General features: G+C 46.1%; 1 protein-coding gene across 1 annotated transcript in view; it reads left to right on the top strand.

The window, feature by feature from the left end:
• The window catches only part of MTMR12 (myotubularin related protein 12), a 69,813-nt gene extending 56,311 nt beyond the window's left edge, over positions 1–13,502 (top strand). Inside the window, exons 12-16 of the mRNA XM_014834960.3 lie at positions 1,302–1,372; positions 3,880–4,052; positions 6,248–6,415; positions 7,392–7,553; positions 10,571–13,502. Coding sequence (XP_014690446.3) covers positions 1,302–1,372; positions 3,880–4,052; positions 6,248–6,415; positions 7,392–7,553; positions 10,571–11,140 — 1,144 coding nt within the window. The 3' untranslated portion in view covers positions 11,141–13,502. The remainder of the gene's footprint in view (positions 1–1,301; positions 1,373–3,879; positions 4,053–6,247; positions 6,416–7,391; positions 7,554–10,570) is intronic.
• The last annotated feature ends 2,110 nt before the right edge of the window (positions 13,503–15,612 follow it).

Here is a 15,612-nt window from a genome sequence, read left to right on the forward strand (position 1 = left end):
GTTTTATATTTCATAGTTACATATTCTTAGATCGCATGTTCTATTCAGGCCTCAGCTGGATTTTGCATTTGTTATTTATTGTTTCTGTGCACATTTGATCAGAATTTGCAGACATGCTCTCTGCTCACAGAGATCTCTAGACTATAGGCATTGAAGGACCACAAAAAGGGGGCGTGGCAACCCAAAATTCTAACTGAGGCCGCAGCGCTGGCCTCCAGGGAGGATCCTGGGCATGGGGAAGGGGAGGGATGCTTGCTTTTTACTGAATACCTTTTTAGAAGAATTCTGTATCTTACATGTTTATTACCTATTTAAAGATTTTTAAAATCATGATTAATGTCAATTAGTCATTTTTGCTTTTGGAATTAGATTGAGATTCCCAGAGAACAGAATTCTATTCCTTTCCTACTTCATAGTTTGACTAGCTCCTGTCTGTTGCCATTAAACAGAGGAGAGGACAAAGGGAAGGCACAAGACAGAAATGGTCAGGGGTGAGAAATAGCTCCAGCCCTGGGGAACACCTGGAGAAAAAGAAGAATTCTTCCTTTTAGCCAGCACGGCGTTCTCTCTCAGGTCCACCAGTGAGTTTTGTGGAAAGGAGCCTCAGACCTCCAAACACTCATTAACAAATCTGTTTTGAAGAGCCTGCTACATGTCCCGTGATTTGAATATATAATTGCAAACAGTGGTACACGTTATAAGAGAAAAGGACCTTTCTTCATATGGGGCAGGCAGAGAAGGTTGAGCGTCCCTAAGCAGATGAAGGGCACCACTAGAGGCAGGAAACTGCAGGTGTGAAGCCCATAGTTACACACAAATAAAAGTTGAAGCTGCAAATAGTGGCAACATTCTCGAAGGGAATACTGTATTGAGGGAGAGACAAAAACGATTTCTAGGTATATTGGACCTTTTCAGCCACACCAACACGTTTGGCAGGTGACCTTGAATTAAACAGTATGGACATGCAGCACGGTCTCCAGACATGGGCGTTTAAGGGTCTTACTAGGACTCACCAGCAGACTCAGGTATGAGTTGTCAATAAGAATTTCTGGTTTAGAAATCACCTAGGAGCACTTTTACATCAGTTTTGGGATTCCCTTCTGAAAATTTTAAGTTTCCAATAGGCAGATGAGTGTATCTGCAGTATCTGAATAGTGTAAGTGGAATTTTTCTGGAGGATTTTAGCATGAAAAAATAAAAGAAAACTGACAATCAAGTCAAACTGTCTCTAAATTTCTTATGTTTATGATACCAAACTCAGGAACTAATGCCCCTTTTTTTCTTGTCTCTTTCTTGTTTAGACGTTGCCTGAAGAAAGCAATAGAGATTACAGAATGTCTAGAAGCACAAAACATGAACGTTCTTCTTTTAGGTAATATATTTATAGCATAAAGGGTGTTTCCATTTTCCTTCCCTTGAGCTTCAGTTTCTGTAGATACAGCTTGATATAGCTGGAACTGTCTTGTAAAAAGAAAGAACTAGTGTAGAAATCCTCCCCATTCTTCTCTACCCTGACCTTGGAATCCTTTGAGTTGGATTTCACTGTTATGGTTTAAAAATAAAATCTTCCACTTGGAACTTGGCAGACCTATTCACAACCCAAGAAGGAATTGTTTGGTATCTTTACCAAAGCTCACATTTCCTAATATTTTGAATTTTGTTTTATATTAACTCAACTTGGTTAAAGTTAAAATCTTTGAATAATCCTTTTTATATAAAGAGCCTCATGGATTGTTGAATTGTTATTTTTGTATCTTTGTGTTTGACAACCCTGTGCAGTTGCCACAGAACCTTTGTGGTCTCTTATTTCCTCAGTGGGCTTGACTTGCTGTATGTGAGGACAGGGCATAAACGTTCAGAATGTGTAAAAGCAGGTGTAACCACCAGGCAACAAGGATTGTTGCTGCAGTTGGTTAGAGCTGAGCTAAAGTACTACGTCTACTGTTTAGAATATTTTAAGTATATTATAGCCCTACGCTTCAAATTAAGTCGACTATCTCGTGCTTTCATCCCCTCAAGCTTTTATCGTTTCTCTGACGTGCTCCCTGACTGCTGAGGTTTAGCGTCTATGGGCAGACTGGAAAACTGTCTGCCTGTGGCTTCTGTACCACCTGACCCTGGCTCGCTGACTTTGACTTTCGTTCCTTCATTGAACACCTACCGTGTGTAGACTTTCATACCTGAGTCTTCTAGACGTTTACAACCTAATGGGAGAGTTGGTCTGAGCATGTTATTGAAAAAGGCCTAACCAACAATGTCAGAACAGAGAACCCAGTAACTGGTGACGTGGAGAGGGATAAAGGTCGGGGGTCTGAGAGGTGGAGGTCCCCAGGGCCAGACCACACTAATCACAGAGTTGCTTGAAATGAAATCCGAGTCTTTCGCTGATGTGGCTGCAATGTCCCCTGCTTCTAAATGGACTGCTGAGTTCTCTCTCATTTGAAATCGAGTTTTCTAGCCCCACTTCCTGTTACCTACAGGTGTATTATTAATGCCCTTCAGGGGCAAGAAGGAAGATTCTCTTAAAAATGAAACTTGTTTCGAAAGCTGGATAGCACTAGAAAGACAGAATTAAAAATCAGTTTCGTTTAAACTCATGCATTCCCGTAGTTTAGGCTTGTTTCCTGCAGGAGAAAAAGTACAAGCGTAAGCCTGGCCCCATGGTGCTCCATGATTTCAGGGTCAGAATGAGAGTGTTAAGAGTGTTACACCTCCCTGCTTAGAATTCATTCTCAGGTTTCTCTTACTCCACTGATACCAGCACCATCATCTTCACGGACATTTTAAAATAGCTGCAAAGAGGGGCCGGCCTGGTGGCACAGCAGTTAAGTTCACATGTTCCACTTTGGCGGCCCAAGGCTCACCGGTTCGGATCCCGGGTGCGGACATAGCACTACTTGGCAAGCCATGCTGTGGTAGGCATCCCACGTATACAGTAGAGGAAGATGGGCATGGATGTTAGCTCAGGGCCAGTCTTCCTCAGCAAAAAGAGGAGGACTGGCAGTAGATAGCTCAGGGCTAATTTTCCTCAAAAAAAAAAAAATTAATTAATTAAAAAATAGCTGCAAAGAGGAACGCCCGGGGATGGAGACCCTGACTTTTAGGATCTTAAAACTCTGGGACAAATGCCTGGGCGTAGATAGATGTTTTTATTTGCTCTCAGTCGTGAGTGTTAAACACGTATGTGAGTGGAATTTTCGTCGTGTGGGTTTTGTACAGTGCACTCGGGGGTGGGCATGTGGAAGTAGACCGTGGAGAGCTTCTGTAGGCCAGGCAAGGAGAAGCAGCACCTCTGCACTCTCAGACGGAGTCGGGGAGAGCCGTGGGCTGAGAACAAGAGAGCATTCTGGTGCAGTCCAGAACTAGGAAACTTTCTCCAAAGCAGAGGTCGTGGAGGAGTCGGGAGCGGAGCGCAGGGGCTCTGAGGGGAGTCTGAGCAGCAGCTGGCCTTGGACAGTGAGTTCGGTGCTGGAGACTCACACACCAGCAGAAGCGTTTTGAACTCGGTCTGGGGAGCCCAGCAGGTCACCATTATGTGTATGATCTGCCCTCATTGTGTAGCACATCTGGGCACCCACATGCTGACCGTGGCTTTGCCGTGCTGCATTTATTTATTCAGTAAGCAAATCCATATTTACTGCCAGTGTATGCTGGGACCTGTACCAGACAGGCTAGAGGCAGTTTGTCCCTCAACCTGAAAACAGGAGGTTTTCTCCCCATCGAATGGCCCTGGCCTTTAGGGAATTGGAGCTTGGCTGTCAGTAGCAGGCAGACCTTGGTGTTGGGAAGTCAGTATTAACTGGGCAAGCGCAAGCAGTCCTTGCAGTTTTTAACACTTTGTACCCTCCTTCCCCTTGCACTGCTGCTGCACCCTCCTAGAGGAGAACGCTTCTGACCTCTGCTGCCTCATTTCCTCTCTGGTGCAAGTGATGATGGACCCGCACTGTAGAACCAGGGTTGGTTTCCAAAGCCTCGTCCAAAAGGAGTGGATCATGGGCGGGCACTGTTTCCTGGATCGCTGCAACCATCTCCGTCAGAGTGACAAGGAGGAGGTGAGTGTCCTCAGCACAGACCGGTTCATTCATGAGGAGAAGAGGCCGTCGGGAGAAGGGGTACTGCTCACAGAGTGCACGCTGTGCGAGCTTGTGAGGAAGACTGTTCAGTTCACTGCTGGATGACGCTGAGTGCCTCAGGCAGGACTGAAACCCTTCCTGGAGGACAGGGCTATTAACAGATGCATTCAGAGTCTTCTAAATTGTGTACACCAAGGGTGCATTTCAATTTCATGATGGGAGTAATATTGATTTGTAAAACTTAAATAAAAATTAACTCGGAGAGGCTCCTGTAATTTCTGTTAAGTTATTAGTCTTTGAAAAAAAAATGAATATTCAGTGTACAAGTTTCCTACAGAAAATACATAATAACATGAAGGAAATTGTCCTTGCACATAAACCTTTTCAAAATAAAGCATAGAGTTAAGTTAATGTCCATTACCAGGGCCTTAGCAGTAGTGTGTGTGAGCTGAGCACGCAGCTTTCTCTGCCTTCTGTGTGAGTTCCTCCAGGCCTGAGCCCTGAATTATGGCACAGGAGAGTTGGCAGTATAGTTCAGTTAGTGAAAATGAACCCCCACATTGTTGTGTAGTTGTCCCGGCTATAGCTGTACAAACTCCTTTGGCTGCAATGTTAATGATTGTGGAAGGAAAAATGAAAACAGGTGAACTTTCTTTAATTAAATCAGCTGCAAAGCTACCGCAGGCTAGTAGCGTAACTGGTGGTTTTTCTTACTCCAGATAATAAGCGTGTCTGTCTGCGGTGCAGAGCAGCTTCACACAGCATGCTGTGGGGATAGAGAGCCGTGGCTCTTGCCCGTAAGGACTCCGTGTGTTCCTGGGAGACCCAGGCCCCTCTCGCTAGGTTTCTTGCAAGCCTGGTCTGTACTCATCTGTGTCCTTTCGAGCTGAATGGAAATCACCACCTTTCAATCTTGGAATGGACCTTGCCTTTCTGAGAAACTGATTTGAAAGGTTGATGGGACTCAAATAACATGATAGGCAGAGAGCTGATACTGTGTGAGGAAGAGTGTGCTTTTGCATATCTTGAGAAAACGAGGACTGATGGACACCATGTCTAGTGGAGAAAGAGTCCAAGAGAAGATCTGATCTGCTGTTCCCTCAGCCCTTGGAGAAGGTGCCCATGGTTTCTGAGCCCGTTCCCCTACCTGCAGAGTGAGGTTCAGATATTTCCCACTCCATCTAATGGTATTGAGCATAGAATGAGGTGTGAAATAAAGTTGCTATATAAAGGTTTCTCAGCATCTCAACATTGACATATTGGAGTTTTGAAGGAAAATCGGTGGTCTAATTTGTGGTATAATTGACGTAGCACTGGACTTCAATTCAAGAGCTGGGTTCTCAGCTCATGTGTCTCTGTGAGCTGTGCGTGCAACCTTGGCCAGCCTCTGTAAAGGGGAGACTGCCCGTAGCCTGTCCTGTCCACCTGATGGGGTCACTGGTGATTCAAGAAGGATAAGCACTTTGTAAATGACAAAGCTCCCAGAAAATTCCTCTCTCTCCTAATAAAGGGCTTGCCTCTAGGTGGCTAATAAAGTGGGCTATCAGTTAAGAAAAATTGTGAAAAAAATGTCAGAAACTCATTTTTGCTGCTTCTGCCTTCTCTCCTGTCCTCTTTGTCTTCTGGGCCATTGTGGGGGGTGGAGAAGGGAGCCCTCTCCATCTAGCCCAGACTCCAGGACCAAGCCCTGACTTTAGTTAGCATGTGGGCAGGCAATGGGTTGGCGGTTTTTTCCTCCACAATTTTTTATTGACAAAATTCAAAATAATTGAGCACAGTTTTTTGTAATACTGTGCTACTAACAGGAAGAATGGAATTCTTTTGGGGGGAGATAACATTTCCTTTAATTGGGGATTAGAGTTAGTGCTCCTTGTCATCAAAATGAGTTGCAAATGCTCATCTGTCAATGCTGATCGATGAGATTTGACATGTTTCATCTTGGAAATGTCTTTCACACAGTTAGGTACTGCCAAGTACTGATATTAATCTATTAATGTGGCTTCAATTGAGCGTATTTATCTCTTGGAACAGGATAGAGTCTACTGTGTTTCCCAGAGAATATCGTGCTCAGAAGTGTTTATTCCACGGCTGTTGAGATGGCTGCCCCTGAACTTGGGACAGCCCACGTTGGACTCTTGGTGCCTCTCAGTAACGCCTGTCTTGTTTTCACGTAGGTTCCTGTGTTCCTGCTTTTCTTAGATTGTGTCTGGCAGCTGGTGCACCAGCATCCCCCGGCATTTGAATTCACGGAGACTTACCTGACTGTTTTGTCAGATAGCCTTTACATACCTATTTTTAGCACCTTCTTCTTCAATTCGCCTCATCAAAAAGATACTAACATGGTAAGAGTCCCTCTGAGGAACCTGTGTATTGAAGGAGCCGTGTCTCACAAGTAGGATGCAATAAGATGAACGATAAAAATGGTATTTATTTAACACTGACAGTATACTAGACCCTATTCTGAGTGTTTTCTGTGTATTGATATTTAATCCTCATGGCACCCATGAGGATTAAATATCAATGGTCTGTATTATTATTATCCCTGAGGAGCTGAGGCACAGAGAGGATAAGTAACTTGCCCAAGCTCACACAGTAAATATTGGAGCTGGGAGCAAGTGTTGGAGCTGGGGAATTAAGCAAAATTAAAAGCTGTCCTTTGTGAAGACAGTCAGCCTTCTCTCCCATGTTCCTGATGCCTGGAGTTCCTCAGAAGAGAAAGGAGACAAGGCAGAGCAGGGGAGCTGGGCCTGCACCTTCCATCTTAAACCCCTTGAGCCTCTCTTGAGCCTCTCCTGCTCCCGGCGGTTAACTCCCTCCCTGATCTCAGTGCTCTGAGCAGCCTTCAGCGGCCTCAGGGTTGGCTTAGCTGGCCCCCCTGGAGGGATTTCACCAAATCCAAGTGGGAAACACAGAACCTGGGCTTCCAGTCACACAGCCCTGGTTTCAGATCCCAGCCCTGCCACTCACCAGCTTCATGACCTCAGGCAATTCACTTCAGTGTTCTGAGCCTCAGTTTCCTCAAATGTAAATTGGAAAAATAATAGCGGCCTCACAAGGTTGTTGTGAAAGTGCCCAGCACAGTGGCTGACATATGGCCTGTTGGAAAAATAACCTGACCTTCCCCCCCCCCCCTTAACCGCGCCCCCCCCCAGCCTTTCATGAACAAGCACTGATGGCCGCAGCCTTTAGGATGCAGTGCTCCTGAACGCTCAGTCTCAGGGCAGCATGGGGCCTTTCTGGAGCCCGCCTCGCAGTGTTGTGTGTTTGCTTTCCTCAGCCCTCCCTGGGAGCCATCGTGACCTGTGCTTGTTTTGGCAGGGTAGGGAAAGCCAGGATACACAAGGCAAGCCTTTGAATCTGCTCACCGTGTGGGATTGGTCTGTGCAGTTTGAGCCGAAAGCCCAGACGTTGCTCAAAAACCCTCTTTATGTGGAAAAGCCGAAACTGGACAAAGGCCAGCGGAAAGGAATGCGGTTCAAAGTAAGATGTGCACATGTCTGACACCCTTCGTCTGCCCAGAGATCCCTATGTATGTAAGGATGAAAGGTACACGTGGATTCTGGAAACAGTCTGCAGAGTTGAGATTTGTGACGGGCAGATTGTCAGGGCCCACGAGAGTCCTTTGCTTTCAGCCAATCAGCCTTTGCCCTGTTGAGGCATGGCCATTTGCTGAATGTCACTGGGGTGCTGCTGTCCAGTAGTCGTGCTGCGTGGGCTCCTGCGTCTCCCCTGCCTGCGTGTATGGTCAGTAGAGTGAGAGGAACATTGTGTGGGCTTTGCTCCATCTGTAGCAGTTCATGTCTTCAATAGCGAGACCTTTCTCCATGAGATGACCTGTAACTTTTTCTGTCAAGGCCCACACAGTCCTGCTCTATCCTTGTGGCACAGGAGCAGACACAGACAGTACGTAAGCAAGTGGGCATGGCAGTGTTCCTGTGTTTACGAACACAGGCACCAAGCCAGATTTGCCCCGCGGGCTGCAGTTTGCTGATCTGTGCTATAAACCGCAAATCTCGAATTATTTGGGTTTCCCTTCAAATACTTGTTCTTGATTTTACTAGTTGTGAAAACTCCAAAGTTCCCTAAATGATACATGATTTACATCGCAATTCCTAACTCTGTCTCCTGGCCTGGAATCTCTCCCACACAGACCTCCCAAAGGTGAGAGCAGTGGTGGTAAATCCCAAGTCAGTATGTGTCTCTGCCTTCTTCACCACTGTACTTCTGATCCCGCCTGCCCTTGAGGGGTTCCAGGGAGCCTGCCAGTTCTGGCATGGAGGCGGCTCCTTTCTAAAGAGGCTTGGGGACCCAGGCGAGGAAAGCTAGCGCTCGCAGAAGGTGCCGGCTGCTGAACAACTTAGAACTGCTGCTTTGCCCTTTCAAGGGTCCTCAGGCCTTGGGTGCGTATTTCCTCTCCCAGTTCAACCTCTTTCCTGCCAGCTGAACCAGAACTGCCCTGAGCTCCGGAACAGCTTGGCCAGAGGGCAGTTTTTCTTCAGTGTGCTGTGCCCCCTGGTGGCTGCATGCACATATCTCGCCTGGACAGAACGGCCCCAGGCCGGAGGAGAGGCAAAGGCCTAACGCCTTATTTTACATGGGAGGAAACCAAGGCTCCACCTTCTAAGACTGGGTTTCATTTCTTGCCCAGACCCGTTTTTCTAAATGTCCCTTCTCCCTGTAGGTAGGAGCAGATGGCCTAGGTTCCTGGAGCTGACCCATGGGAGAGGTTTGAGCTGAAGGGTTGGAGAATCTCAGATTGTATTAGTGAAAGCAGAGTTGGGCTGGGGCAGTGAGGAATTGTGAAGCGTTTGGGTTAGAAGACCCGATGTGGACAGATGGCATTGGAGATGGTCTGTAGAGACTGAAGAAGCTGTGGCTGGCCGCTCTGTGAATTACCGTGGGAGGCCACGAGCCTACTCAGGCGTGTGGTCTCATCTGTGGCCATAGCACCCTGAACGCGCCCCATCTCATCTCATCAGATGTGTGGTCTCAACCTCAGCCCCAGGCCTTGACCAGGCTCCAGCATGGGGCACTGCTCCCACCTGGCCCGTCTTGAATGCTCCCTTCATTTAGGAGATTGAGAGAAGGGCCTTCCACGACACTAGAGTTCTGTTAGGAGCCCAGGCTCTGGAGCCAGGCTGTCTGTGTATGAAGCCACCTCTGCACTTGGTAGCTCGTGCCTTTGCCACATCACTTAACCTGTGTGCCTTAGTTTCCTCCTTTGTAAAATGGTGACTTTGATGTATGGAGAGCACTGAGCACAGAAGCTGCAGGCAGGAAACACTCAGTGACTTAGCTTCCACCTGCATTCCCTGGTCCTCTGCCACACCTTCCTCACCTGGATCACCAGAGAGAAGAGAGGCCTCTGACTCCTGGCCTTTGGCTTTCCCATCCCCAGGTGGAAAGTCAAAATCCTGGTCATTTCTAAGTTGTGGTATTGTGGATGGTTTTGCTTTCTTCTTTATATTTTTATTGTAACTCTATATTCCATTTTAAGAAAGTATTTCTTTTATAATAAAGAATCCTTTCCTTTCCTTTTTTTTTTACAAGGAAGAACCACTAGCAGAAAGATGTTAGAGAGTTATAAGGCTAGCCTGAAAATAAAATTTTTATCTGTTCTTACTTTGAATGGTCATCTGAGGAGCAAAAGAGTTGGGGAGAAACAGCTTCTCCTCACATTTTTACCTTCTCCTTTGGGCTCTGGGGATTCTTAGTAACCTTCTGACCACTTACCTCATCTTCACAAGCCTTTCACAGTACACGCCAAGGTGCAACAGCTTGCTCTTGCCGCAGGTAGAATTACTGAGGAGGAAAGAAATGGAAATGCGCTCACGTTTTTCTCCTCCCTGAAGCTTGTCAGTCAAGAACATCTGGTCAACTTAGCCAGTTCTTCAAATTCCTTTTGCTCCCACCTGTCTCTTTGTCCAGAAGAATCTTTGTGACTTAGACTTCAACGCCTGCTGGATGCCTGACGAGCTATAAAGTTATTTCATTAAAGGGATGGGACCTTCAGGTAGTCAGCCCTGCTTCCTCACGGGTGTGGAGAGTGTTATAGAAGCTAGCACTCTCAAGTTCTCAAAGAAGAAACATTTTGCTCCCTTCAAAGAATGAATAAGCCTCACCCCAAACTCCCCTAGATTATCAACCTGTCTTAAGTTAAGCTTGTTCTTGAAAAGTATGTAGTGCCCTTTGGTGCCCCTGTGACAGAGGAGAGGGGAATTGAACGTCACAACTTGCCTTTCTGCACAGCTCCATTGCACCTGGTTTCACCCATCCGTTTATTATTACCATGTGCACCTCACGTTTGCATCATGGAATAAACACAAATGCCCCTTCCTCTCTGTATGTTACAGCATTTTAATGAATTTGCGTTCACATGGCAATTCTGATGTTGCATGACTGTTGTTAAGGCTGGATTGTGCCCCTTTTTTGATGGGAACGACTGTAATTGTGCTCTCAGTTTAACCAGAGATTTTTATTTGTGTTTTCTCTCAAAGCATCAACGACAGCTTTCCTTGCCACTCACCCAGTCTAAATCATCTCCCAAAAGAGGATTTTTCAGGGAAGAAACAGATCACTTAATTAAAAACCTTCTGGGCAAGAGAATTAGCAAACTAATTAATTCTTCTGATGAGCTGCAAGACAACTTTCGAGAGTTCTATGACAGCTGGCATAGCAAGCCCACTGACTACCACGGCCTGCTGTTGCCTCACATCGAGGGGCCGGAGATCAAAGTCTGGGCCCAGCGCTACCTGCGTTGGATTCCAGAAGCCCAAATCCTGGGCGGTGGCAGAGTGGCCACCATGAGCAAACTCTTGGAAATGATGGAGGAAGTACAGAGTTTACAAGAGAAAATCGACGAGAGACACCACGGCCAGGTGGCCCTCCAGGCGGAGGCCTCCTCCCTGCTGCGGGCCTCTGCCCGGCTGTCCTCTCTGTTCCCTTTTGCTCTGCTTCAGCGACATTCCTCCAAGCCGGTCTTGCCCACCAGCGGCTGGAAAGCTCTGGGAGATGAAGAAGATTTGGCCAGACGCGAAGATGAGTCTGTGGATGTAGGGGATTTGTGACTCGTCTGTTCAGTGGTTGTGAAAGAGGAGTGCTGAGGCCTGGGGCGGTAGTCAAACGCATCTGGTGTCTGGATTGGTGTGTCGGCTGAAGCACACTGCTGGGAGGGAGGGCCTGCCTCCAGTGCTCCACTGAGCGAGACTGGGCCTTTGGGAAAAGAGCTGGTTCTCATTTTTTTTTTGTGGTCCTGAAAGACTATGCAATTGAAATCATATCTCTAGTATTATTAATTGAAAGTAACTACTACTTGACCCATAATCGAATGGTGGCCGTTGTCTGATGCGTGCGTATCATACAGAACCCGCAGTCGCCTGTTTACTACTAGAAAGGGCTTTGGTAAGATGTTCTTGGACTTGATACTTTCTTCAGAGCTTTTCTGTGCCAAGATAATTTATCCAATCATGGGGAGTAGTGTCTCTCTAACCCATCTGAGTTTGGAGCGAGTTGTGCTTTATGTGACGTGTGCATGGTGAATTGAAAGATTCAAATAGAGGTATTAAGATGTATGGAATTCATTTAAACAAACCATAGAATTTTTCCTTTCTACGTCCTCTTCCCCATAAAAGGCTGGGGAAATTCCACCCAGGTCACCCATCCTGCCGTTTCAGACCATCCTCCCTCCTGCGTAGACTGTGTCACTTTTCGGAGTGGATGCGTTAGCCAACCCCACCGCTCTTTGGCGTGTGCTGACAGCTCCAGGTCTTTCTCTGGCCTGCTCCTTACCCCTGGCCGCCATCCCTCTGCTCCCCATCTTGGTGCACATAGTCCCAGGATCCTGCTAGTAAACCTGTTGGTTGAACTGGGGGAATCTCTGGTTTGCCCAGACCAGCTTCTGTTCTCTCGGAGGCTCGCAGTGTTTGAAAGCAATTGCTGTGCCTTTTTCTAACAGCGTGCCGAGGCTTCGGAGCATTTGTGACCACAGTCCTCTGCAGCAGCCCCTCACATGGTTTCCTCGAATTCTCTGTTACCCTCCAGACTGATGAGTAGGGTCGCTTTTGAACGTGGCTTCGTAGGGAAGCAGTTAAGCGTAAATGTCAGAAGTGACAGTTATCACATAGTACCTCAGCGATTTAAAAAGCCATAGAAGAAACTTGACTATGCCTGGTGACCTTCTTGGATCTGCTGTCTAGATGATATCTATTTTTAAATGCGGGAAAGTACACTTTGTAAGGACCAGTTTTTTCATTCTTAGTGGAACCTTGTTAAATCTCGCAAAAGGAAGGGAAAAAAAATCTCACGTTAGAATGTTTCCTATGGAATGTTTGCCTTTTATATCTCCCTTTCTTCTCCGTATAGATCCCAATTTGAATATAACATGTTTAGAAAAACTTTCAGTTGCTCAAGGGCGAGAAGAAATTTTGAAACTGTTAACAAAGAAGTTTCTCAGTTTGCACTGAATCATCTTTTGTACGTACAAGAAATTGCTTTGCTCTTCTCCGCGCTCCATGTCACACAGGAGCTGGGTTGGTCTGTCAAGATGACAGAGGCTGCGGGGGGGCCAGGATCCTGCACTGGGCCAGCCCGTGTCCGGTCTCAATTGCCTTAAGAGTCTCAGCAGTGAGGTCAGTGTTAGGCTTGCGGTAGGGAATTTCGGAGTACACTAGTTCACTAGCTACCTTCACGTACATTCTGTGGGCCTTCTTAAACTAGCACTAACCTCCACTCACTTCTCCACCCCGTTGCCTCCCCAATACACTATGGAGCTGACTATTTTTGTTACCGTATTATAACGTGAATATTTATACAGTAGCCTCTTCAGTCTTAGGATCTTAGTAATTTTCATTCCAAAAATGCCCGGTGTGATGCTTTACACTCCACAAAGTATGGTTTAAAGGCACAAGGTCATGGCCTTTGTCATAGCAGTTGAATGTGCATTGAAATATTTTTCTATGATTTTTTTTTAATTACAATAGAAAAATAAGTAAGCTGTTGTAACATGTAAGGTCATGGCAATTTATGTATTTATATTTGAAATCAGATTTCTATAAACTTGTATTTGTGTACAGAGTTCTCAGTGGGTTTATATATTGTGACATTTATATTCAAGATTGAGACGCGGATTATGCTTAACAGGAAAAGCTGAAATGAGACCATTTACTTTGTTTAAAATGCTGCACTGTGCAAGTTTGGAAATGTACATTAATTTACTGTATATAATATCTTGAGTTTGTTTATACCTCCAAGTTTTTACACTGAAGATAAATTACCTTTAATTACATTCAAAACTTTTTTTTAAAGGGAATAAGCTGTTGGGCTAAGTCTGTATAAATGTGCTTTTTATTTTCTGGATGTACAATGAAAGTTTATACTTGTATCTCACTGCGTCATATCTGATTGCAGAAATTAAAGCACAATTTACAAGCAGTGCTGTATCTGGTGTGGTTGATAAAGCACATGGAGTGATTACTTTCATTCCTTCAGGAAATGTTTTTAAACGTGTCCCGGGTGCCAGGCAGTGTCCTAGGAGATGTGAGCAGGTCAAAGCTCTGCTCTCTTGGGGCTTTCTTGTGCGCGGGCGCGCGCGTGCGTGTGTGTGCGCGTGTGGTTGGTTGGGTGGTTGGTTGGTAGTGGGAAATCAATAAACAAATATTTAAAATTTCAGGTGGTGATAAAATGCTGTGAAGAAAAATGAAATAAGGTGTGAGCCCTGTAAGGGTGATTAAAGGAAAAGGGTTTTTAAAATCCCTAGAATTAAGTATTACTGCCTCTGCTTTTATAGGGGTACATAAAATGAGAATTCTACTGTTTTGTCGCTGGAAGAGATCTGTGCGCAGTTAAGCCATGAAAGAGAAAAGGGCTTGTTTTTTCCTTCCAGAGAAGATAAGCAAGCCAGCACTGAGTTGGGGTTTGAGGAGAGGATTTCGTTTTGTTTAACACTAGTGACAAATAGAAATGGCAAGCAGTAGGATATATTGAAGTATATGAGGAAGCCATTTGGTGTAAACCCAATTCGGCCTGACTTTGTTTTTCCAAAAGGGCCTGACGTGGCCATCGAGCATGCATTGTATATCTGCTTTAAACATTTACCATGGCAAGAACAAATCGCCTTAAGATAAAGGTGCAATTTCCCCCCACATTGGCATTTCCTTAAGGATAAGCATCCTTCCTTAGGCTGGGAACTGACTGCTGCGCTCACCTTTGACCACCCAAACAACAGACCTGCCATGCCACCCTGCTGTGTCCACCGAGACAGCAGACCTACCTGCTCTGTCCATCAAGCGCTGTGCCGACAGAGCAGTCTTATGACTATTGTGGGAGGGACATTTCAATCATATGTGAAACAACCTGTTTGGGGGTATATAACCACTCTGTATACCTCACTTCTTTGGTGCCCTTTCTTCCTTCGGGAAGAAAGGCCCTGGGCCATGGTCCTCACGTTTTAGCTCAGAATAAACTCACCCAAATTTTCATCTATAGATTAGTTATGGATTATTTTCGACACTAGATTGAGACCTGTCGCTTGTGTTTCTTGGGAGAAAGTCCATTTCTTTGACCTTTCCTCCTGGCAGCCCTCTCCTTTCCGTCAGGATGAGAGAAGGCGTCCCCCTCCTCTGCCTGCCCCCACTGTATGGCACAAAGCCAGCTCTGAGACATCACTGGAACTTAAGTCCTCACTGCTACCACATTCTTTCACATGTTTCAGTTCTTTGATATTTGTATTAAATTCCCAAGTAGTCCTTATGACCCTATAGATGAGCAGACTCTAGTCCTGTTTTCCATATTTAATGGCTCTTGACCCTTTGGTGGCCTCAGCTGTCTTGTTTCTGATTTTGCCTGTTTCCAGGTGAGGATGGGGGTAGGGTAAGAGTAAGGCAGGGGCGAGGGGGTAGGGGGCACTTCTGTGCCCTCGTGTCACCTACTGTCCTGGAAGGGGCAGCAGGGGCAGCAGGAGCCTCCACTACAGCCTGTTTTCTGAGCTCCTCCTGTGATGGTGGTCAAAGTTACTCAACCAGGAGAGTCTCCTCAGCCATGCTGCTGCCCACTGGGGCTCTCGGGCATCTGTGAAGCTGACCCTGGGGCAGGACCCCTGCTTCGCCCCACTGGAGGGTCAAGGTCTCTAGTGACCATGGCCTTCCACAGATGCCCTCCCAACAACCTCCCCAACACACACAGCCAGTGTATATACTGCCCTTAAAAGAAGATTAGGATGGGAGCCGTGCGTTCCAGTATAACCAGGGATGTGTGCAAGTGTTTATACTTGAGTGTGTGGACAAACAGGCCAGCCGTGGGCAATGCAAAATGCCTGTTTCAAATGCCATTTATATACTCAAGAGGAAAGTAATTTGTTGGAGTGGTGGTTTTGTGTCTTTAAAAACACAAACATCTCAGCCTGTTTTGTGGTTCAGGCGCAGGTTCTTTTTTCTTCTTAATCCTTCTGTTGCATTGTCTGCCTTTAGCAATTGAAGGATATGAAGTGTATAATCACGTGGAAATACACACAGTAAGCTTTTTGGCCTTCTTTAAAAAGAAACAC

This window comes from Equus asinus, chromosome 10, assembly GCF_041296235.1.
Source record: "Equus asinus isolate D_3611 breed Donkey chromosome 10, EquAss-T2T_v2, whole genome shotgun sequence".
Classification (NCBI taxonomy): domain Eukaryota; kingdom Metazoa; phylum Chordata; class Mammalia; order Perissodactyla; family Equidae; genus Equus; species Equus asinus.